This window comes from Nerophis lumbriciformis, linkage group LG01 (assembly GCF_033978685.3).
Source record: "Nerophis lumbriciformis linkage group LG01, RoL_Nlum_v2.1, whole genome shotgun sequence".
Lineage (NCBI taxonomy): Eukaryota > Metazoa > Chordata > Actinopteri > Syngnathiformes > Syngnathidae > Nerophis > Nerophis lumbriciformis.
Window position 1 is genome coordinate 25,762,303 of NC_084548.2, and position 24,026 is coordinate 25,786,328.

General features: G+C 40.8%; 1 protein-coding gene across 1 annotated transcript in view; it reads left to right on the forward strand.

Moving 5' to 3' along the window:
* Positions 1-24,026, forward strand: part of dmd (dystrophin) — a 586,555-nt gene that overhangs the window by 251,750 nt on the left and 310,779 nt on the right. The window contains exons 21-22 of the mRNA XM_061978041.1: positions 582-705; positions 3,789-3,867. Of these exons, the coding sequence (XP_061834025.1) occupies positions 582-705; positions 3,789-3,867 (203 nt within the window). The remainder of the gene's footprint in view (positions 1-581; positions 706-3,788; positions 3,868-24,026) is intronic.

The window sequence follows — 24,026 nt, forward strand, 5'->3', positions numbered from 1 at the left end:
AGCAAAACCGAGGACAAAAAAGAAACGGAAATGTAAGAAAAATAAGCGAATGTGAGAAAAATGTTTTAAATAATCCTATATCCACCAAAAATATTGTATTTTTCAATGTTTGTATTTATTTGTTGTCATAACTTGTTTTGTTGCCAGTACAACCTTCTGTACGACGTCATTTTTTTTCGATCCAAAATCTTACTGCCAGTGTTTTCGCTCCAAAGCAATCCTTTGTGAAAAAAAGTTTGGACACTCCTGACTAAAATAACATTGATTAGAATAGTGTTATTAGTTTTTTGGCCCAGTAAGGATACGGTAGTCTTTGTTTTGCATGTTCGCGACAACCACCTGCTCTTTATAATGAAAAATCCCTAGAAAAAAGTGTCTGATTGTAATGACTTTTATTATTAACGCAAAGCAATTACCTAACACATTTGTGTGATATTACTGATATTTGTGGCTTTAAAAAAGTTTTAGTAGTACAAGCAGTTGTTAAAGATGAAGACAAACGATGAAATGTAAGTTATGTGACTATGAGAAGTTTTGTATTATAAGACAATATATTTACCAATAGTGTGTGCGCCCTTCAGGTTTGACGTGGACTTCACAGAGGTCCACAGCTACATGACTCGAGGCGAGGCCATCCTGCAGAGTCCTGAGTTCTCCGTGTCGCGCAAAGAAGGCAGCATTCAAGATCTGTATGACAAAGTGCAGGTAAAAAGACTTTGTGGACGTTTCCTTCATTTTATTCAACAAAGATACCAATATCGTTATGATTATAACTCATAAGCGGTGCCTTTGACATAACACAACGTTATGTGTTAAATATTTGTCACTGTCACTGCGCACAGAAGTACCGTATTTTTCGTACTATAAAGCGCACTTGAAATCCTTTCATTTTCTCAAAAATCGACAGTGCGCCTAATGTACGGAATAATTCCAGTTGTGCTTACCGACCTCAAAGCAATTTTATTTTGTACATGGTGTAATGATGTGTGACCAGTAGATGGCAGTCACACATAAGAGATATGTGTAGACTGCAAGATGAGGCCAGTAAACAACACCAAAACTTTAAATGTTCCATTGAGAATACAGAACATTACAAACGATGCTCAAAAATCTGTCAAAATGTTTTAGTACGACTTTGGTAAGCTATTAAGTTTCACCGCTTGATGGATTGTCGGAGCATTACGGCTACGGTAGACAGACAAATTGTGCTTCAACATACAAATATTATTATGGTGTGTGTGTAAGGACCGCAAAATGGCACCCATTAGCAGACATATTATCTGCCGTTTTGTCTTGCAATATTATGCAAAAACAACTTTTATTACCTTCTGGTGCCTACTGAGCTGTATTTGGGATCTGTATAAGTCCTAAAAACGTGCTTGCGTCAGCAATTGTAGTCCGTGGCAACACCATAGTCGATAAGCTTCTTCTTTTTCTCTATCTTCTTGTTATGGGGCATTCATCCTCCGCTGTTGCCATTTCTAATATAAAGTAGCGTAAAGTTCATACTTATATCTGTCAGTAGACTCGCTATGAAAGCGCTAAAAACTACCGGTATAGTGAGTTTACATTATTCACCCAAGGAACTTTAGTTAGAGTTCCAGTCGGACGGTTTTTCAAGGGACACATTTCCGGCGTTGTTGCACTAGTGAGCCATGGATGAGAAGATGCTGCTCCATTATTGATTGAAGTAAAGTCTGAATGTCATTAAAACAGTTAGCTCCATCTTTTGACACTTCTTCCACTCCCGTCCTTGCACGCTACACCGCTACAACAAAGATGACGGGGAGAAGACGCTGTCAAAGGTGAGCCAAGTAAATAAGACCGCCCACAAAACGGTGCATCCAGAAGCGACTGTCAGAAAGCGGCTTGAAGATGATCTGTAAAACATAATCTATGCAACATTTTGACCAAAGAATCACCATTTCATGTTATGTAGACCACAAGGAAGTGTTTTACATTCAGAAAAAAATCATAAAGGGAGCTCTTTAATGAGCCTTATAATCCGGTGCGCCTTTTGTATAAAAAATAGACCTGAATAGACCCGCTCATCGGCAGCGCGCCTTATAATCCGGTGCGCCCTATGGTCCGAAAAATACGGTATTCATTTAACTATGTTTATTAGTTTTGGTATAATGGTTTAAACCTGCTCTTCATCATACAGAGAACAGCTTACTGACAATATTTTATAACAAGACACTATTAAGTGTCTTGAACTTTCATCATATATGCAATGTTTTTCAAGTTTTGGGGGACCGCTCGAGTTAAGTTCTAGTAAAATTCAAAGATGAAGTGATAGTCATACCTCAATTATCATGCAACATCCAAAGAACATGCAGTGGCGGGAAAAAGTGTTTGATCCCCTGCGTATTTACCCCTTACAAAGATATTAACTGTAGTAAACAAAGCAGGTAGAAAAATGTGTAACAATATAGTACCGTAGTTTCTGGACCATAGGGTGCACCGGATTATAAGGCGCACTGCCGATGATCAGGTCTAGTCAGGGTTTTTTTCATACAAAAGGCGCACCGGATTATAGGGTGCATTAAAGGGGTCATATTATTATAATTTTTTTTCTACATTGAAAACACTTCCTTGGGGTCTACATAACATGTAATGGTGGTTCTTTGGTCAAAATGTTGCATAGATTATGTTTTACAGATCATCTTCAAGCTGCTTTCTGACAGTCGCTTCAGGATGCGCCTTTTTATGGGCGGTCTTATTTACGTGGTTCATCTTCGGCAGCGTCTTCTCCCCGTCATCTTTGTTGTAGTGGTGTAGCGTGCAAGGACGGGAGTGGAAGAAGTGTCAGAAGATGGAGCTAACTGTTTTAATGACACTCAGACTTTACTTATATCAATAACGGAGCAGCATCTGCTCATCCAGAAACAACAACATCGGAAATGTGTCCCTTGAAAAAACTTTTAAAAACTAAAGTTACTTGGGTGAATAATGTAAACTCACTTCACCGGTATGTTTTAGCGCTTTCATGGCGAGTTTACTGACAGACATAAGTAAGAACTTTACGCCACTTTATATTCGAAATGGCAACAGCGGAGGATGAATGTCCTCTCACAAGAAGACAGACAAAAAGAAGAAGATTATCGACTACGGTGTCGGCACGGACTACAAAGTCGGACTAGCACAATTTTTCAGGATTTATGCAGATCCTAAATACAGAACAGCAGGTACCAAAAAGTAAGAAAAGTTGCTTTTGCATCATATTGCGAAACAAAATGCCAGATAATGTCTTACCTTATACGCACACCATAATAGTACTCGTATGTTGAAGCACAGTACAATTCTTGAAGTGGTGCGGCTTCATAGCTTACCAAAGTCGTACTAAAACATTTTGATGGAGTTTTGAGTGCCGTCTGTAATGTTCTATATTTTTAATGGAACATATAAAATGTTGGTGTTGTTTACTTGAGTCATATTGCCATCACAGTGCAGCCTACACTTATCACTTATTTTTGACTGCCATCTACTGATCACTCTTATCAATACACCATGTACCAAATAAAATAGCTTTGATCAATCAAACTTGTTCCTTATATTAGGCACACCGGGTTACAAGGCGCACTGTCGAGTTTTATAGTCAGGAAAAATGCATATAATTCAGTCTTTAGTTCATATATGTATTTGCATTTTGTCTCTCTCTGTTATAATACACTTACACAAACATGGTTGACTGTTTGCATTTTTGTCAGTAAACACACCAAAAATCGTTGCGATGGATAAAGTTTGTTAACCCTGAATCTTTTGTTTCCTGTCACTCTTTGCTGAAGTTGATAGAACGAGAACGTCCAGAGAAGTACCGAAAGCTCCAAGAAGCGACACGCACCGCTCAGACACTGGTTGAGCAAGGTATCGTGCATGCACACAAATTTATACCCATTCAACGCGCACCCTGTCTGTCCCCATGGCAACACTTCCACCTGTTCCACCTTCCCTCCTTGTTACCATAGAAACACCAATAGAGAGTCTAATCCGCGCTCTTCGCTGCCCTTGTTGGGGCTGTCAAAGATTCATTCCATTTATACTTTTACATTTTTGTCTTTTATTCCCGCCAACTCACTAACCTTCACCCAATCAAAGCATGTCACAATCTTCCTCCAGGACCGTTTATTTGAACGGAAATAAATATTTTCAAGATCCTGTCTTTGTAGATATGAGCCAGAAGAATTTAGACAGTGACTTTTTATGATGTTGACATCATACAAAGCCACATTAGATGTTTAAAAAACGCAGTGAGGATGTGAGTGGTTTTATTAACCTCTTATATCCTTTTGCCCTTTTTATGCATATACAGGTAAAAGCCAGTAAATTAGAATATTTTGAAAAACTTGATTTATTTCAGTAATTGCATTCAAAAGGTGTAACTTGTACATTATATTTATTCATTGCACACAGACTGATGCATTCAAATGTTTATTTCATTTAATTTTGATGATTTGAAGTGGCAACAAATGAAAATCCAAAATTCCGTGTGTCACAAAATTAGAATATTACTTAAGGCTAATACAAAAAAGGGATTTTTAGAAATGTTGGCCAACTGAAAAGTATGAAAATGACAAATATGAGCATGTACAATACTCAATACTTGGTAGGAGCTCCTTTTGCCTCAATTACTGCGTTAATGCGGCGTGGCATGGAGTCGATGAGTTTCTGGCACTGCTCAAGTGTTATGAGAGCCCAGGTTGCTCTGATAGTGGCCTTCAACTCTTCTGCGTTTTTGGGTCTGGCATTCTGCATCTTCCTTTTCACAATACCCCACAGATTTTCTATGGAGCTAAGGTCAGGGGAGTTGGCGGGCCAATTTAGAACAGAAATGCCATGGTCTGTAAACCAGGCACGGGTAGATTCTGCGCTGTGTGCAGGCGCCAAGTGCTGTTGGAACTTGAAATCTCCATCTCCATAGAGCAGGTCAGCAGCAGGAAGCATGAAGTGCTCTAAAACTTGCTGGTAGACGGCTGCGTTGACCCTGGATCTCAGGAAACAGAGTGGACCGACACCAGCAGATGACATGGCACCCCAAACCATCACTGATGGTGGAAACTTTACACTAGACTTCAGGCAACGTGGATCCTGTGCCTCTCCTGTCTTCCTCCAGACTCTGGGACCTCGATTTCCAAAGGAAATGCAAAATTTGCATGGTTGGGTGATGGTTTGGGGTGCCATGTCATCTGCTGGTGTCGGTCCACTCTGTTTCCTGAGATCCAGGGTCAACGCAGCCGTCTACCAGCAAGTTTTAGAGCACTTCATGCTTCCTGCTGCTGACCTGCTCTATGGAGATGGAGATTTCAAGTTCCAACAGGACTTGGCGCCTGCACACAGCGCAAAATCTACCCGTGCCTGGTTTACGGACCATGGTATTTCTGTTCTAAATTGGCCCGCCAACTCCCCTGACCTTAGCCCCATAGAAAATCTGTGGGGTATTGTGAAAAGGAAGATGCAGAATGCCAGACCCAAAAACGCAGAAGAGTTGAAGGCCACTATCAGAGCAACCTGGGCTCTCATAACACCTGAGCAGTGCCAGAAACTCATCGACTCCATGCCACGCCGCATTAACGCAGTAATTGAGGCAAAAGGAGCTCCAACCAAGTATTGAGTATTGCACATGCTCATATTTTTCATTTTCATACTTTTCAGTTGGCCAACATTTCTAAAAATCCCTTTTTTGTATTAGCCTTAAGTAATATTCTAATTTTGTGACACACGGAATTTTGGATTTTCATTTGTTGCCACTTCAAATCATCAAAATTAAATGAAAAAAACATTTGAATGCATCAGTCTGTGTGCAATGAATAAATATAATGTACAAGTTACACCTTTTGAATGCAATTACTGAAATAAATCAAGTTTTTCAAAATATTCTAATTTACTGGCTTTTACCTGTACAAGGTGTATATGGATGATGTTGGTATGAAAGTAAAGAATTTTACTGTAGGTGTGAACATTTATATCTGCTACTGGGCTTATTCAGTGAGTTTTAGCAGTAGAGGAATCATACTTGTTAAAGGTTTGCTTTCATTGCATTATTGTTATGTTTGATGAAAATATTCATGACATGCTGCTCACTGATTGCTTGCTTGTTGTCAACATTTAAATGCTTGTTTTTTGAATGATATTCTGTTTTTCTAAAATGGGTTATGTTTAGTGGTAATTCCACCAAGTCAGTGCAAAATCTCACCACAGTTCAGATACCTCCATTTTTTTTTATGTTGACTCACTGTAATGTATTTATGTGTCAACTACAGTTGTGCCTCAACTTATGAGTACTAAGCTGTCGCTCAGCTTCAATCAATCAATCAAGGTTTATTTGTATAGCACCTTACAACATCACAATAAATGATAAATGATAAATGGGTTACACTTGTATAGCGCTTTTCTACCTTCAAGGTACTCAAAGCGCTTTGACAGTATTTCCACATTCACCCATTCACACACACATTCACACACTGATGGCGGGAGCTGCCATGCAAGGCGCTAACCAGCAGCCATCAGGAGCAAGGGGTGAAGTGTCTTGCCCAAGGACACAACGGACGTGACTAGGATGGTAGAAGGCAATGGTGCACAAAGTGCTTTACAGGACAAATAAGTTAAAAGCAAGTAAAACCACACATATTAAAACAGTAATAATAACTACTTAGAGCAATTGTTTGTTAAAGGCCTACTGAAATGCGATGTTCTTATTTAAACGGGGATAGCAGGTCCATTCTATGTGTCATACTTGATCATTTCGCGATATTGCCATATTTTTGCTGAAAGGATTTAGTAGAGAACATCGACGATAAAGTTTGCAACTTTTGGTCGCTGATAAAAAAGCCTTGCCTGTACCGGAAGTAGCAGACGATATGCGCGTGACGTCACAGGTTGTGGAGCTCCTCACATCTGCACATTGTTTACAATCATGGCCACCAGCAGCGAGAGCGATTCGGACCGAGAAAGCGACGATTTCCCCATTAATTTGAGCGAGGATGAAAGATTTGTGGATGAGGAAAGTGAGAGTGAAGGACTAGAGGGCAGTGGGAGCGATTCAGATAGGGAAGATGCTGTGAGAGGCGGGTGGGACCTGATATTCAGCTGGGAATGACTAAAACAGTAAATAAACACAAGACATATATATACTCTATTAGCCACAACACAACCAGGCTTATATTTAATATGCCACAAATTAATCCCGCATAACAAACACCTCCCCCCTCCCGTCCATATAACCCGCCAATACAACTCAAACACCCGCACAACACACTCAATCCCACAGCCCAAAGTACCGTTCACCTCCCCAAAGTTCATACAGCACATATATTTCCCCAAAGTCCCCAAAGTTACGTATGTGACATGCACATAGCGGCACGCACGTATGGGCAAGCGATCAAATGTTGGGAAGCCGCAGCTGCATGCGTACTCACGGTACCGCGTTTGCGTATCCAACTCAAAGTCCTCCTGGTAAGAGTCTCTGTTGTCCCAGTTCTCCACAGGCCAATGGTAAAGCTTGACTGTCATCTTCCGGGAATGTAAACAATGAAACACCAACTGCGTTATCCAGCACACCAGTCAAGGGGTGCATTCTATGGCGGGGGTGCGTTAAACAGCACAACACCTGCCGCAATGCACCGCTTCCCACCTACAGCTTTCTTCTTTGCTGTCTCCATTGTTCATTGAACAAATTGCAAAAAATTCACCAACACAGATGTCCAGAATACTGTGGAATTTTGCTATGAAAACAGACGACTTAATAGCTGGCCACCATGCTGTCTCAAAATGTCCTCTACAATCCGTGACGTCACTTGTTGACGTTATCATACCGAGACGTTTTCAGCAGGATATTTCGCGCGAAATTTAAAATTGCACTTTAGTAAGCTAACCCGGCCGTATTGGCATGTGTTGCAATGTTAAGATTTCATCATTGATATATAAACTCTCAGACTGCGTTGTCGGTAGTAGTGGGTTTCAGTAGGCATTTAAAAGCCAATTTAATCAAATATGTTTATAGTTGAGATTTAAAAACTTCAAGCTCCATGATGGCTCGCAACTCAGGTGGGAGTGAGTTCCGTAACTTGGTTGCAAATGCGGAAAAAGAACGACCACCCCATTTTTTAAGTCTTGTCCTTGGTACTTCCTAGGATGTGTGTAAAGATGAGCGCAGATTCCCTGCTGGGTGGCGAACAGTTAAAATATCAGCCAAGTATGCTGGGGCCAGATCATTGATGGCCTTAAAAACAAAAAGAAGGATTTTAAAATGTATGCTACAACATACTCGGTAGCCAATGGAGAACAAAAAGAACCGAAGTTATATAGACATGTTTTGGAGTATGCGTGAGGAGGCAAGCAGCTGCATTTTGTAATAACTGAAGCTTGTGGGGGAGTGACTGATTTAGTCCACTATAGAGGGCATTACAATAGTCCAGTCTAGAGCTGATGAAGGCATGTATGGCTTTTTCAAGGTCTGTCCTCTGCAGAAAAGGCTTCACATTTGCCAAAAGTCTTAGCTGGAAAAAACCTGCTCTAACGCTTCCTATTATGCTTTAAGTTGCGAGCTTAATTTGACTTACAAACCAAACCCAATGTCGGTTGAAGTAATATTTGCAACAGGTGCTGTTTGACCAATAAAAAGGTACCGTATTTTTCGGATTATAAGGCGCACTTAAAAGCCTTTCTTTTTTTTTTTTTAATCGGCAGCGCGCCTTATAACCCGGTGCGCCTAATGTACGGAATAATTCTGGTTGTGGATACCGAGCTCGAAGCTTTTTTATGTTGTAATGATAAATGTGACCAGTAGATGGTAGTCACACATAAGAGATACATGTAGACTCACGATGACGCTTATAAACAACACCACAACTTTAAATGTTCCATTGAGAATGTAGAACATTACACACGGCGCTCAAAAATCTGTCAAAATGTTTTAGTACGACTTTGGTAAGCTATGAAGCCGCACCGCTTGATGAATTGTACTGTGCTTCAAACATACGAGTATTATTATGGTGTGTGTATAAGGACCGCAAAATGGAACCCATTAGCAGACATGTTATCTGCCGTTTTGATTTGCAATATTATGCAAAACCAACTTTTCTTACCTTCTGGTACCTGCTGATGTGTATTTGGGATCTGCATAAGTCCTGAAAATTTGCGCCCGTCCTGCATTGTAGTCCCTGCCGACTCCGTAGTCAACAAGCATCTTCTTTTTCTCTATCTTCTTGTTATGGGACATTCATCCTCCACTGTTGCCATATCTAATATAAAGTAGCGTAAAGTTTTAATTTATATCTCGCTTTGGAAGCGCTAAAAAATACCAGTGTAGTGGGTTTGGATAATTCACCCACGGAACTTTAGTTACTACAGAGTTCCGGTCGGACGTTTTTTCACGGGACACATTTTTGACGTTGTTGCACTAGTGAACCATGGATGAGGAGATGCTGCTCCGATGTTGATTTAAGTAAAGTCTGAATGTCATTAAAACAGTTAGCTCCATCTTTTGACACTTCTTCCACTCCCGTCCTTGCACGCTACACCGCTACAACAAAGATGACGGGGAGAAGACACTGCCGAAGGTGAGCAACGTAAATAAGACCGCCCACAAAACGGCGCATCCTGAAGCGACTGGCAGAAAGCTTGAAGATGATATGTAAAACATAATCTATGCAACATTTTGACCAAAGAACCACCATTACATGTTATGTAGACCACAAGGAAGTGTTTTACATTTAGAAAAAAAAAAAATATATATATATATATATGACCCCTTTAATGCGCCCTATAATCCGGTGCACTTTTTGTGTGAAAAACAAACATGACTAGACCCGCTCATCGGCAGTGCGCCTTATAATCCGATGCACCCTATGGTCCGCAAACTACGGTACTATATTTTTGCACATTGTTCTACCTGCTTTGTTTACACAAGGGTTGAGGTGGGGGGGTAGGGGGTAGCGGGGGGGTGTATATTGTAGTGTCCCGGAAGAGTTAGTGCTGCAAGGGGTTCTGGGTATTTGTTCTGTTGTGTTTATGTTGTGTTACGGTGCGGATGTTCTCCCGAAATGTCTTTGTCATTCTTGTTTGGTGTGGGTTCACAGTGTGGCGCATATTTGTAACAGTGTTAAAGTTGTTTATACGGCCACCCTCAGTGTGACCTGTATGGCTGTTGAGCAAGTATGCATGCATTCACTTGAGTGTGTGAAAAGCCGTAGATATTATGTGACTGGGCCGGCACGCAAAGGCAGTGCCTTTAAGGTTTATTGGCGCTCTGTATTTCTCCCTACGTCCGTGTACACAGCGGCGTTTTAAAAAGTCATACATTTTACTTTTTGAAACAGATATCGATAATTTTGAAACCGAAACCGATAATTTCCGATATTACATTTTAAAGCATTTATCGGCTGATATTATCGGACGTACCTAATTTTGAGCATCAAAAAAGGTTAAAGAGGAACACAGCTCGGGCCTCAAAAGAATGGAAAGATTGTTAAAAAAGAGATGCTCCTTGGAATAGGAACACAAATTCAACTAAAAGCGAAAAAAAAAAACTGGGCACTCACTTCTTTGGTTAAAATTCCTTTAATATTTACAGCACGTCTTAATAGAGCTTTTAATTATGAGCGCCAAAGCATTTCAGCCATCTGGCCTTCATCAGGGGTACAAACAATTTTCAAAGTACACCATGTGATCTTAAAACCAAGAGCACTACCAACATGGCATGAAAAGACACACCAAAGTGGGCCTATCACCGCTGAATTGCAGTATTGAAATTAAACACAAAAAAGATTTGACAAACACGTCTATAAAAATACATTGAAATCAATGTCCTCATTTAATCCAGGATATTTGTGGCTTGAAGTTTATAAATCCAAAAAGCCTCAAATTGTTTCAGTTTTGTAATCCCATTTTTGGTCAAATACAGAGTCAAATACAGTATATGACGATACATGATCTATTCCATATGCTCGAAGATTGGCTGGATTGTTATTATGGAAATCCAAAAAATGTCTGGCTATAGAGTAATTGGTGTTTCACGCACAGATAACATATTTATACTCCACCAATTGGTCTTGTAGACATTTTTTTGTCATTCCAATCTAGAACATTTGGCAAAAATGACACTCTCGCCTAAAAACAACAAATGTTGTCTTGCAGTTGATAAAATTATTCATGTTGTATTATTTTTTGACTGATTGTCTCAATTTTTATTTTTTTTTGACATATGTTATGTGCAATGATTAGAATATATTCTCAGGGTTTTCCCTAAATTGCCTGTGGTGGTGGGGGCATGGTTAGGGGCGTGGTCAATAAGACGTCATCACATGATTTGCTGTGATACATATATTCTTTAAATAAGGCAAAAAAATGTGAATATACTTTTAAAACACGTGTTATTAACATACATATTTTGTTACCTAATATCCATTTGTTCTATTTTTAAATTGTTGCTGTTCTTTGATGAGAATTTATTTTTTTGAGATTTCTCCAATCCTTTAAGTCACTTTTTCTGTAATAACGTTGACTGGCAAGAAATCTAGCATTTATTTTTGGTGTTATTGGAGACTGTACTTGTGTTTAGAGACCCTTTACTTCTGTCGCTCCATGTCTGCGACAAAAGTGACTCGAGCTGCAGTGAGCCTGACGTCCTCGCGCTGCCTTTCTCTCATTCAAAGCAGCTAGTATGATGATTAAATTGTGACGATCGCTGTCTACGGGTATATTTTAAAGTACGTCCACAGCGCGGACACGCTGCCTCCGCTCCAGACAGCCCCGTGGGTATAGCTTACATCAGCACAACATTCAATTTCGGGAGCACTGTTCCGGTAATCAAAGTACGTCTTTTCCTGGCCAAATTTTTGGTGCATCATTAGTCAGTAGAAGTGTTGGGACTAACGCGTTACAAAGTAAAGCGTTACTGTAACGCCGTTATTTTCGGCGGTAACTAGTCGTCTAACGCATTATTTTTTATATTCAGTAACTCAGTTACCGTTACTACATGATGCGTTACTGCATTATTTTACGTTATTTTTCATGAAGTATCGGCTAGAAACTGAGAAGATTTGAGTGTGTTTTACTGGAGAGCTGCAGAAGAGGAGGCGGGAGATTAGGCGCGCTGTGTATGTGTGTGTGTGGTGGGGGGCGGGGGGGGGCATGTCTGTGTTTACTAACAAGACATCATGGCGGAGCCAAAGTCGAGTTTCTTAACATGTAGATATTCTCACTACTTTTCTTTTGTCGAGCACAAAGAAAAGAACATTTTAGTTCAATGTAAGTTGAAACAGCTACAAAAGCAACATGCTTCGACAAAGCTAGTAAAGAGAGAGACACTTCACCTCCAACACCATCTAAGCAACAGCGGCTGGATTTTAACGGAGGGACTGCTAGAAGACATGCAGGCTATTTCTACAGTGGAGTCACCCGCTTTCAGGCAGCTAATTAGCATGATATCGGGCATCAAACAGCAAATGGCACGGAAAACATTTTCGACGTACCTGGACACAGTGGACAGTGAATACATAAAAATGGAAAGCGAGCTAAAGAAAACTCTCCAAACTCTGCCTCTGCTCATCATTCATCACTAAAGGTACACACTCTGTCAATTCTCTTATATACTCTTTCATTCTAGACTTCTAGAGTGTTTGATTATCACATCACTTTAAATGTATAGACTATAAAGTTCACAAACATAAAGAGGGATCCTAGTTGGCCAGGCCAATCTTTCCTTAACTCTAAACTAAAACTGGGGAAATGTGTGGAGTGTTCTGGGCTTGATTTTATTTCAGAATTCCTTGAGAGAGAAAAACGCCTGGTTAGGCTTTGTGTATGTAGTGTGCCTTCCTTGGTTTACAGCTATGTTGTTATTATGCTGTTTGTTACTTATGTATGTTATGTTGCAGCTATTTAAAATAGTTCTGTCAATTTGTTCTGGTCTGAAACAAATTGGCCCTTTGAAACATATCTTTGTCTTTGTGTGTTGTATGTAGACCACATGGCTTAGCAGAGTTCAGTGATGCAAATGCATGTCAAGTTGATCAACAGATTGTATTATTCTCCAGTGCAATAACAGTACTGAAATGAAGGCTAAAAGGGTATTAAAAAGGGCCTTAAAAAATAAATAAATACATAAAAATAGAAGTAACTAAATAGTTACTTTTCACAGTAACGCATTAATTTTTTGGTGTAAGTAACTGATTTAGTAACTGAGTTACTTTTTAAATAAAGTAACTAGTAACTGTAACTTGTTACTGGTTTTCAGTAACTAACCCAACACTGGTCAGTAGTGCGCAAATAATAAACTATATATAGCCATTCATACTGTAACTACCTGCTGGTGTTAATGTGTATGTTAGTGTGTTAGAGTGGTATTTTTTTCCCATGGTCTGTGAACACATGGTGTCGGCAGAGAATGAAGAAGTGTTGTGTGTCTAGAAGTGAAATACAGAGGCAGACGTGTGTGCACGGAGGAAATACTTGTTGGAATTGGGCCCGTTGTTAGGATAAAATTGGCAATAAAAACTAAAAAAAAAAAAAAAAGGGTCAGACATTCTTTTCTTTTTTTTTGGACGCTAGAGTACGTTATATTACTTTTATTTTGTTAGGTGTGGCGGCTAATATAAAGCCGTGGCGCACCGCCACTATCAAATACATTAAGGGGAAACCCTGTATCGTATCTTTTAAAGTAAGATATATTTTGTGTAGCTTTAGGAAATACTGTATTTGTCTAAATGTGTCATTACTCTTAATACTCCATCGATCCATCTTCTAATGCTTATCCGAGGTCGGGTCACGGGGGCAGCAGCCTAAGCAGGGAAGCCCAGACTTCCCTCTCCCCAGCCATTTCGTCCAGCTCCTCCCGGGGGATCCCGAGGCGTTCCCAGGCCAGCCGGGAGAGATAGTCTTCCCAACGTGTCCTGGGTCTTCTCCGTGGCCTCCTACCGGTCGGACGTGCCCTTAACACCTCCCCAGGGAGGCGTCCGGGTGGCATCCTGACCAGATTCCCGAACCACCTCATCTGGCTCCTCTCAATGTGGAGGAGCAGCGGTTTTGAGCTCCTCCCGGATGACAGAGCTTCTCACCCTATCTCTAAGGGAGAGCCCCGCCACCCGGCGGAGGAAACTCATTTCGCTTGTACTCGTGATCTTGTCCTTTCCGTCATAACCCAAAGCTCATGACCATAGGTGAGGATGGGAACATAGATCGACCGGTAAATTGAGAGCTTTGCCTTCCGGCTCAGCTCCTTCTTCACCACATTGATACAGCGTCCGCATCACTGCAGATGCCACACAGATCCGCCTGTCGATCTCACGATCCACTCTTCCTTCACTCGTCAACAAGACTCTGAGGTACTTGAACTCCTCCACATGGGGCAAGATCTCTTCCCCAACCTGTAGATGGCACTCCACTTTCTTCCGGGCGAGAACCATTGACTCAGACTTGGATGTGCTAATTCTCACCCCAGTCGCTTCATTCTCCATTTTCTAAAATAATTAGTTTCATCCTGTTAGCCTGCCACTCGTATGTAGTACTGAAAATAATACAATATTTGGTTGTTTTTGATCTGTTTGTTTTAAGAAGAGAGTTCTTATTTAATTGGCTGACACGATCATATGACTTTGAGGTTTTTTTTTTAAATCTGGCTAACATCTCTTCAATTTTGGCCTCAAAATCAGAATCTTGGTCACAAATTCTTAAATACTCTTTTGCAATTGGCCAATTGGTATATTATTTTCCAGCCACTTAGGATGACAGCTTTTGCCGTACAAAACAGTATTTCTGTCTGTAGGCTTCTGAAAGTAGGTGTGTGTACATTACTGTGTTCATCTTTAAAAAATTGTAATGTCAAAAAATAGATGTTCTTTTTTATCCAGGTCATTTTAATCTCAGGGCATTCAAGCAGTCACAACTGGACTGTTCATTTTGTCATAAGGCCTGTCCCCACTGTAACGTTTTAGGTGGAAACGGTAGAGAAATGTATCGTTTCAGCCTTTCATCTCCACGTAAACTGCGTTCTGGGTGGTCTGATACGAGAGTTTTTGAGAACAGGTTGGAGAATGGGAAAGTCTGAGAACGCCACCTTTGCATTTACTGTACCTGCGTACAAGGAAGCCGCAAGTTGTACCCCAGAATGAGTACTTCTTCGCTTCCTTCCCGCCCTGTCATGGTCACGTGCAATGTTCCCTCTAATTGTTCATGTGTGTGAGCAAACGCAAAAACTCCCTGAGCATTCAGTGGAGCCCATGTGAGCAACATCAGACGTGCACACTGTGGCTACACTAGCAGCACACCTGTCCCAAACCTGACTAAATAACAAGTTCAATCTCCATCCATCCATCCATTTTCTACCGTGGGGTGCTGGAGCCTATCTCAGTTGCATTCGGGCAGAAGGCGGGGTACACCCTGGACAAGTCCCCACCTCATCGCAGGGCCAACACAGATAGACAGACAACATTCTCTTATTATTATAATCAAATAACAGCAGTCATTTCCATGAGATTATTTTCTAATATAAGTGTTTAGGCCCACTTACAATGACAATAACACAAATATTGTTTTTCATGAACTGTGTACTTGTATTGTTTGTCTGGGTGGAGGTCCTGCTTTGGAAATAATTTGTACCCCTTTCATTGCATTTAATTCCCATTAAAACATTCACATGTTGCACAATGAGATGTAAGCAGGGGATTGTGTGTACATTCCTGCAACTTCCTGTTTGTAAAAATTATATTTTTATTAGTATTTATTAAATATACTAACAGCATTTCATGATTAATATTCATAAATGAAGATTCCTAATAAATAACACTAGAATAAGCACACATTTGATTGGTAAATCATAGTGTAACGACCTGGAATGACACTTTATGTGTGGTGTTGGAGTTGTCCGACTTTTTGTGTGGCTGTAAACGCATCACTGGCTAAATGCCATATGTGTATGTGTTGGCACAAGTAAGAAAGAACGAGCGGGTGCTGTTGATATAACAAAGTTGGTTTTGGTCTGGTTTGTACTGCAGAAAATGACCAGTTTTGCAAGATATCATTTTTTTACTAATGTTTTGGTGATGTGTTTATGGCCGACAATAAAGAGTTTTGCTCAGTAAAGTGATGGATGGAATTCATGCCCTCAAAGCGTCTCGACAGACGTTACAATATTTGAACAATGATGACGAAAACTGTTTTCTCTGTCGTGTCCGTGTGTCGAAAATTGTTATGGGCTTATTTTTTTTTATTTTGTGCGTGGCATAGATTTGCCGTGCGCAGTGGACGCTTGAGCAGTGCGCAATTGCACAGGTGCGCACCTTAGAGGGAACGTTGGTCACGTCACCATAAAAAAGAGCAAAAGTGGCACGTAACACCTATCAACAGCAACAATGATGTAAAACAAAGCTGTGATTGTGATGTAGTTACTACTATTAGCACAATAGCAAAAAAACATAATCATTTATAAACTAGACATGCAATACAAATACACAATAATAATTATTTTCTTACTCTCATTACTAATGTGAAAACCAGTGATTTATTGTTATATACTGTACTATTATGTAATAATGTAACTTTTGTGTATAGCTTTTATTAAAGGTTTGGAATAAAAACGAGGAAATGTTGGTGAATTGTGTGTGTGATGTAAATAATGACAGCCATGTCCTTACTCTCTTTTATTGGACCAGACTCACTTTTTAAAATATTGCACATACAGTATAAACAATAAAAGACTACTGTATAAGCTAATCTGTCCATCCATCCATCCATCCATCTTCTTCCGCTTATCCGAGGTCGGGTCGCGGGTGCAGCAGCCTAAGCAGGGAAGCCCAGACTTCCCTCTCCCCAGCCACTTCGTCCAGCTCTTCCTGTGGGACCCCGAGGCGTTCCCAGGCCAGCCGGGAGACATAGTCTTCCCAACGTGTCCTGGGTCTTCCCCGCGGCCTCCTACCGGTCGGACGTGCCCTAAACACCTCCCTAGGGAGGCGTTCGGGTGGCATCCTGACCAGATGCCCGAACCACCTCATCTTGCTCCTCTCGATGTGGAGGAGCAGCGGCTTTACTTTGAGCTCCCCCCGGATGGCAGAGCTTCTCACCCTATCTCTAAGGGAGAGCCCCGCCACCCGGCGGAGGAAACTCATTTCGGCCGCTTGTACCCGTGATATTGTCCTTTCGGTCATAACCCAAAGCTCATGACCATAGGTGAGGATGGGAACGTAGATCGACCGGTAAATTGAGAGCTTTGCCTTCCGGCTCAGCTCCTTCTTCACCACAACGGATCGATACAGCGTCCGCATTACTGAAGACGCCGCACCGATCCGCCTGTCGATCTCACGATCCACTCTTCCCTCACTCGTGAACAAGACTCCGAGGTACTTGAACTCCTCCACTTGGGGCAAGATCTCCTCCCCAACCCGGAGATGGCACTCCACCTTTTTCCGGGCGAGAACCATGGACTCGGACTTGGAGGTGCTGATTCTCATCCCAGTCGCTTCACACTCGGCTGCGAACCGATCCAGTGAGAGCTGAAGATCCTGGCCAGATGAAGCCATCAGGACCACATCATCTGCAAAAAGCAGAGACCTAATCCTGCAGCCACCAAACCAGATCCCCTCAACGCCTTGACTGCGCCTAGAAATTCTGTCCATAAAAGTTATGAACAAAAAAAAAAGCTAATCTGTATGCACACAAATATAATCAACATCCTTTTTATTTTCCTATTCGCCTGTACCTCCTTCTGACACTTTTCTCTTTATTCTGTCCCCCGCACGGCTGTCATGTGTCTATGTAATTAAAGTCAATTTATGTTTTATCACCTCAATTGCAAACAGTAGGATAGGAGAGGTTAGGATAGACTTTTATTTATCCCACAATTGGGAAAATACATTGTTGCAGTGCAGGTTTTTTGAAAAACAAAAAAAATTTAATAAATACTACATATTGCACACTATTATGTATTGATAAAAAATACAATAAAACAAAAAACACTGGCATCCATATTGCACACCAAAATTAAAGGTAACAGTAATCACATAAGTGCTTCGTAAAGTCTTATGGCTGTAGATAGAAAGGACCCGCGGTAGTGCTCCTTTTTGCACTATAGATGTAACAGTCTAATACTGAAGAAACTAAATTTTTGTTTCATCTGACCACATAACTTTCCTCCAGAAGGTCTTATCTTTTTCCATGTGATGTCAGATGAAACAAAAATGTAGCTGTTTGGCCACAATACCCAGTAATATGTTTGGAGGAGAAAAGGTGAGAACTTTAATCCCAGGAACACCAATTCCTACCGTCAAGCATGGTGGTGGTAGTATTATGCTCTGGGCCTGTTTTGCTGCCAATGGAACTGGTGATTTACAGAGAGTAAATGGGACAATGAAAAAGGAGGATTACCTCCAAATTTTTCAGGACAACCAAAAATCATCAGCCCGGAGGTTGGGGTCTTGGGCGCAGTTGGGTGTTCCAACAGGACAATGACCACAAACACACGTCAAAAATGGTAAAGACATGGCTAAATCAGGCTACAATTATGGTTTTAGAATGGCCTTCCCAAAGTCCTGACTTAAACCCCATTGAGAACAATGGTAACATTGTCTTACAATGGTAAGACAATGGTGAAGAAACAAGTCCATGTCAGAAAACCAACAAATTTAGCTGAACTGCACAAATTTTGTCCAGAGGAGTGGTCAGAAATTCAACCAGAAGCTTGCCAGAAGCTTGTGGATGGCTACCAAAAGCACCTTATTGCAGTTAAGTTTGCCAAGGGACATGTAACCAAATATTAACATTGCTGTATGTATGCTATTGATCCAACAGATTTGGTCACATTTTCAGTAGACCCATAATAAATTCATAAAACAACCAAACTTCATGAAAGTTTTTTGTGACCAACAAGTATGTGCTCCAATCACTCTATCACAAAAAAATAAGAGTTGTAGAAATGATTGGAAACTCAAGACGTCCATGACATTATGTTCTTTACAAGTGTATGTAAACTTTTGACCACGACTGTATATACACAGTTGGGCAAAAAAGTATTTAGTCAGCAACTAATTGTGCAAGTTCTCCCACTTAAAAAGATGAGAGAGTCCTGTAATTTTCATCTTAGGTACACTTCAACTATGAGAGACCGAATGGGGGAAAAGAATCCAGGAAATCCCGTTGCAAGATTTTTAATTAATTATTTGGTAAATTCCTCTGTAAAATAAGTATTTGGTCACCTACAAACAAGCAAGAATTCTGGCTTTCACGGACCTGTAACTTCTTCTTTAAGAGGCTCCTGAAATAATCCAGTTTTAGGTCTCTGACCTTTGCCTCATAGTCCATGGTGTTTTGGAAATGATCTGGTGGTTTGCCAACCAAAGGTGCTAAGATGTTGACAACAAACTTAGCGATATTGTATGTGACAAAGTAAATTATTATCACAATGGGTGTAAGAGGAGCCCCATTTTTGTGTATTTTGGGGAGCCCATAAATATCAGGGATGGTCTTATGTAGGTATAATTGGTAATAGAGTATACAGCTAATAGAGTATACTTCTGTAAGGTTTGTCAGTACTCAATGATTCTCCTCTTGTACCCTATGGTTGAGTCACTTTTGAGTACTTCATGTGTTGGTGTGTGACTACCCTGGTCCAAAAAGAGTCAACGCTTTTAGTCCTGCTGTCCACGATAACTCTTATTTCCTTTGCTTGGTCTTTGAGTCACATACTGGGTGGGGCACAGTGTGACGTGCGATACAATGAGCACCGTAATCAGCATGAACCCCGTGCAAACTGTCAACAGTTACATATAACACTTGTCAGTACATGTATACAAATATAATAGATTACACTTTGAAACTAATGATATTCATTATTTGCCTGGTACACCAATGGTAGAATGTACATAAGGAACCTTTTTCCGATTTCTATTCTCTGTCCGCGCTCTTATCTCTAGGCTTCTGCCTTCTGGTCCCTACTGTATACTTCTGGCCACTATATTTCCGGTTGTTGTGTGAAATATAAAAAACATTCCAAAAGGTCGAGAATAATATTTTCATGTAATTACACACACAAGCATTGAACAGGTACATTATTTTTAATAAACCAAAATATACAAAATGTACAACAAAGTAACGTTGTGACAACTGTTGTTGTCACAACGTAATGACTGAAATGGCGATAGTTTAATGGTGTCTTTGAGAAGTGTAAAAAAAAAACTGGTTCTGGTACTCAGTTATGTTGAGACTTACTGTGCATCTCCCCTTATCTGCTGGCAGGATTATGATGTTTTTATCCTTGCTAATCGCTTTTACTGCTTTCCTCACCTGAATGAAGAGGTTTGTGTTGGAGAATAAAACTAAAAAAGTATGCTCTCCCATGGTTTAACTACTCTCTCCCGTGGTTTAACAATGACATATGGCAAACAATGAAAAAATGTGATAAAGCGCTTAAAAAAATCCCTAAAAACTAAAAAATGCAATTGATCATTTGGCCTATACTGGCCTCAGAAATCAAGTTATTCGTTAGCTACGAAGAAGCAAAGCTAATTCAATAATCTTACTAAAAACATTGAAGAGGCAAAGGGAAGGAGCTCACAATTTTGGCAACATATAAATGGCCTAAGAAATCCAAGTAAGAAAAAACACCAAAAAAATCTAGTCTCTAGAAGTACAAGGAGTGAATGACAATGAGTCAATGGCTAATGATCTGAACAGTTTTTTTTATTGATTCAATCAATCAATCAAAGATTATTTATATAACCCTAAATCACGAGTGTCTCAAAGGGCTGCACAAGCCACAACGACATCCTCGGCTCAGATCCCACATCAGGGCAAGAAAAAACTCAACCAAATGGGATTCCAGTGAGAAACCTTGGAGGGGACCGCAGAGGTGGGGACCACCCCTTGGGTGACCGGTGCAATGGACGTCGAGTGGATCTTGATCATAGTGTGAGAGTCCAGTCCATAGTGGGGCCAACCGGAGATTGTCTTTGGTGGAGACAAGTCAGCAGCGCAGAGACGTCATCAACTGATGCACAGATGAGTGGTCCATCCCCGGTCCCGACTTTGTGGTCACCTAATCTGCTCCCCCCCCTCTCCACGAAGGAGAGAGGGGGGTGGGGGGGCGCAGAAAATAGACATCAGATCAACTAGTCTAAAAGGAGGGTCTATTTAAAGGCTAGAGTATACAAATGAGTTTTGAGATGGGACTTAAATGCTTCTACTGAGGTAGCATCTCTAACTGTTACCGGGAGGGCATTCCAGGGTACTGGAGCCCGAATAGAAAACGCTCTATAGCCCGCAGACTTTTTTTGGGCTCTGGGAATCACTAATAAGCCGGAGTTCTTTGAACGCAGATTTCTTGCCGGGACATATGGTACAATACATTCAGCAAGATAGGATGGACCTAGACCGTGTAGTATTTTATACGTAAGTATTAAAACCTTAAAGTCGCATCTTAAGTGTACAGGAAGCCAGTGCAGGTGAGCCAGTATAGGCGTAATATGATCAAACTTTCTTGTTCTTGTCAAAAGTCTAGCAGCCGCATTTTGTATCAACTGTAATTAACTTTTAATGCTAGACATAGGGAGACCCGAAAATAATATGTTACAGTAACCGAGACGAGACGGAAAGAACACATGAATAATGATCTCAGCGTCACTGGTGGACAAAATGGAACACATTTTAGCGACATTACGGAGATGAAAGAAGGCCGTTTTAGTAACACTCTTAATGTGTGACTCAAACGAGAGAGTTGGATCGAAGATAATACCCAAATTCTTTACCGAGTCGCCTTGTATAATTGTTTGGTTGTCAAATGTTAAGGTGGTATTATTAAATAGATGTCGATGTCTAGCAGGACCGATAATCAGCATTTCCGTTTTCTTTGCGTTGAGCTGCAAAAAGTTAGCGAACATCCATTGTTTGATTTCATTAAGACACGCCTCCAGCTGACTACAATCCGGCGTGTTGGTCAGCTTTAGGGGCATGTAGAGTTGGGTGTCATCAGCATAACAGTGAAAGCTAACACCGTATTTGCATATGATGTCGCCTAGCGGCAGCATGTAAATGCTGAAGAGTGCAGGCCCAAGAACCGAACCCTAGGGAACTCTGCACGTTACCCTAACATACTCGTCACATTGTTATGGGAGACGCACTGCATCCTGTCAGTAAGATAAGAGTTAAACCAAGACATGGCTAAGTCTGACATACCAATACGTGTTTTGATACGCTCTATTAAAATACCCTGCCACCCACCCACCCTCCACCCCTTTTAAGGGGACGGGCAATATGTGCATTCGTATAGTTAGGAGGATATGCCTCGTTAAGTGAGGAAAAATTATTCTGGTTTGAGCCAGGTTTCGCTGAGACCAATGACGTTAAGATTGTTGTCTCTCATGACCTCATTAACTAATAATGTTTTTGGAGACAATGATCTTATGTTTAAAAAGCCCATATTATAGGTAGTGGGCTGTTTTGAGGAATTTAAGTTAATGTTATCCATAGTAGTGATATTAATAACGTTACGTTTATTTTGCGTAGTGCGCTTTAAATAATTTCGACCATATCAAGGAATTAATATTACGGGAATCTTCAGATTGTTTGCTTGGTGCTGCGATAAACTGAACGCATCATAATTTGACGCGTTCAGTTTATGCATGTCCACCTCTGACACAGTCACTGCAGAAAAAACATTATGTGAGTTGTGTATTATTCCAGGAGAAATGCTATGTGTGCATGGATTTTCCAGCCTGGCGCTGGTTAGTTCTAGCTTAACTGACTCCTCACCCGGACTAACAGACTCTGTAATCGCCTGTGACCGGGCTTGCTCTAGTGTAGTCAGTCAAGTGTGACTTAACCAATAATCTATGTTACTAGACAGAATGATGGCGCCTTCCTGGTTAGGGTGAAGGCCGTCCCTCATCAGCAAGCCCGGTTTTCCCCAGAAAGAGAGACAATTATCAATAAACGTTAGTCCCTGTTGTCTACAAAAACTAACCATCCACTTGTTAAGCGAGACTAATCTGCTATACCTCTCATCATTGCCTCCCGCAGGCATGGGGCCAGAGACAAGTACTCGATGCCTGGACATCTTTCTAGCGAGATTACAAGTCCTAGCTATGTTCCTCTTTGTAATTTCTGACTGTCTCATCCTAGTGTCATTGGAGCCAACGTGTACAACTATGTTTGCATAGCTTGTGGTGCGATTAGCCTGTCGTACGTGTTTACTATGCTTTTTGCGAGTTAGCTCCCTAAGATTAGCTTCAATGTCAGGTGCTCTGGTTTGCTAAGCTTTATGTTTCAGGTGATGCAGTCCCCTATGACTAAGGTGTGGTGCCCGGTAGACTGGGGTGTAGGACTAGCTAAATGGCAAAATCTTTAATGCGTCTCAACCGGTTCACCGTTGCTTATAGGCCTCTTAGAGCTGTTATAAGCTGGGCTAGTTAGCTCGCTACAGCAAACGCTAGCAGATGTGTCCGCAACGTCTATAGTTATGAGATTACTCTGCTCATTGTATGAACTATCAAATACATTCAATGACATTACTTTATCCAGAAGACATACATCTGGAAAATACTGATCATTTTTGCATGAAAGATATGTCCAATGACAAAGTGAATACAATTATACTAAACATGAGCAACTCGATGTCAAAAGACATCCATGACCTTAGCACAGCTCTGCTTAAAAAACACCAAGATACTCTGTTAGAACCTATCACACACCGAGTAAATCGTTCTATTTGATTCAATACATTTCTATAGTGCTGAAAAACCGCTGTAGTAATACCGATCCACAAGACAGGCAAAAAGGACACATCTAACAATTACAGGCCTATCTCTATCCTTACTGCTCCATCCCCAACTATTTAGATTCAGGCAAAAGTACAGCACAGAAACAGCTAACTGTTACTTGCGCGAACAGATTAAGAGCTGTCTAGACAGTCAAGTTGTGGTGTGGTGTTTGTAGACTTCCAAAAGTTTTTTGATACTGTGGACCACAGTGTTTTGATAAAAAGAGCTCAGGTATTTGAAAATATCTGCTCAAGCACAAGGGAGGTTTAAAACGTATTTCGAGGACAG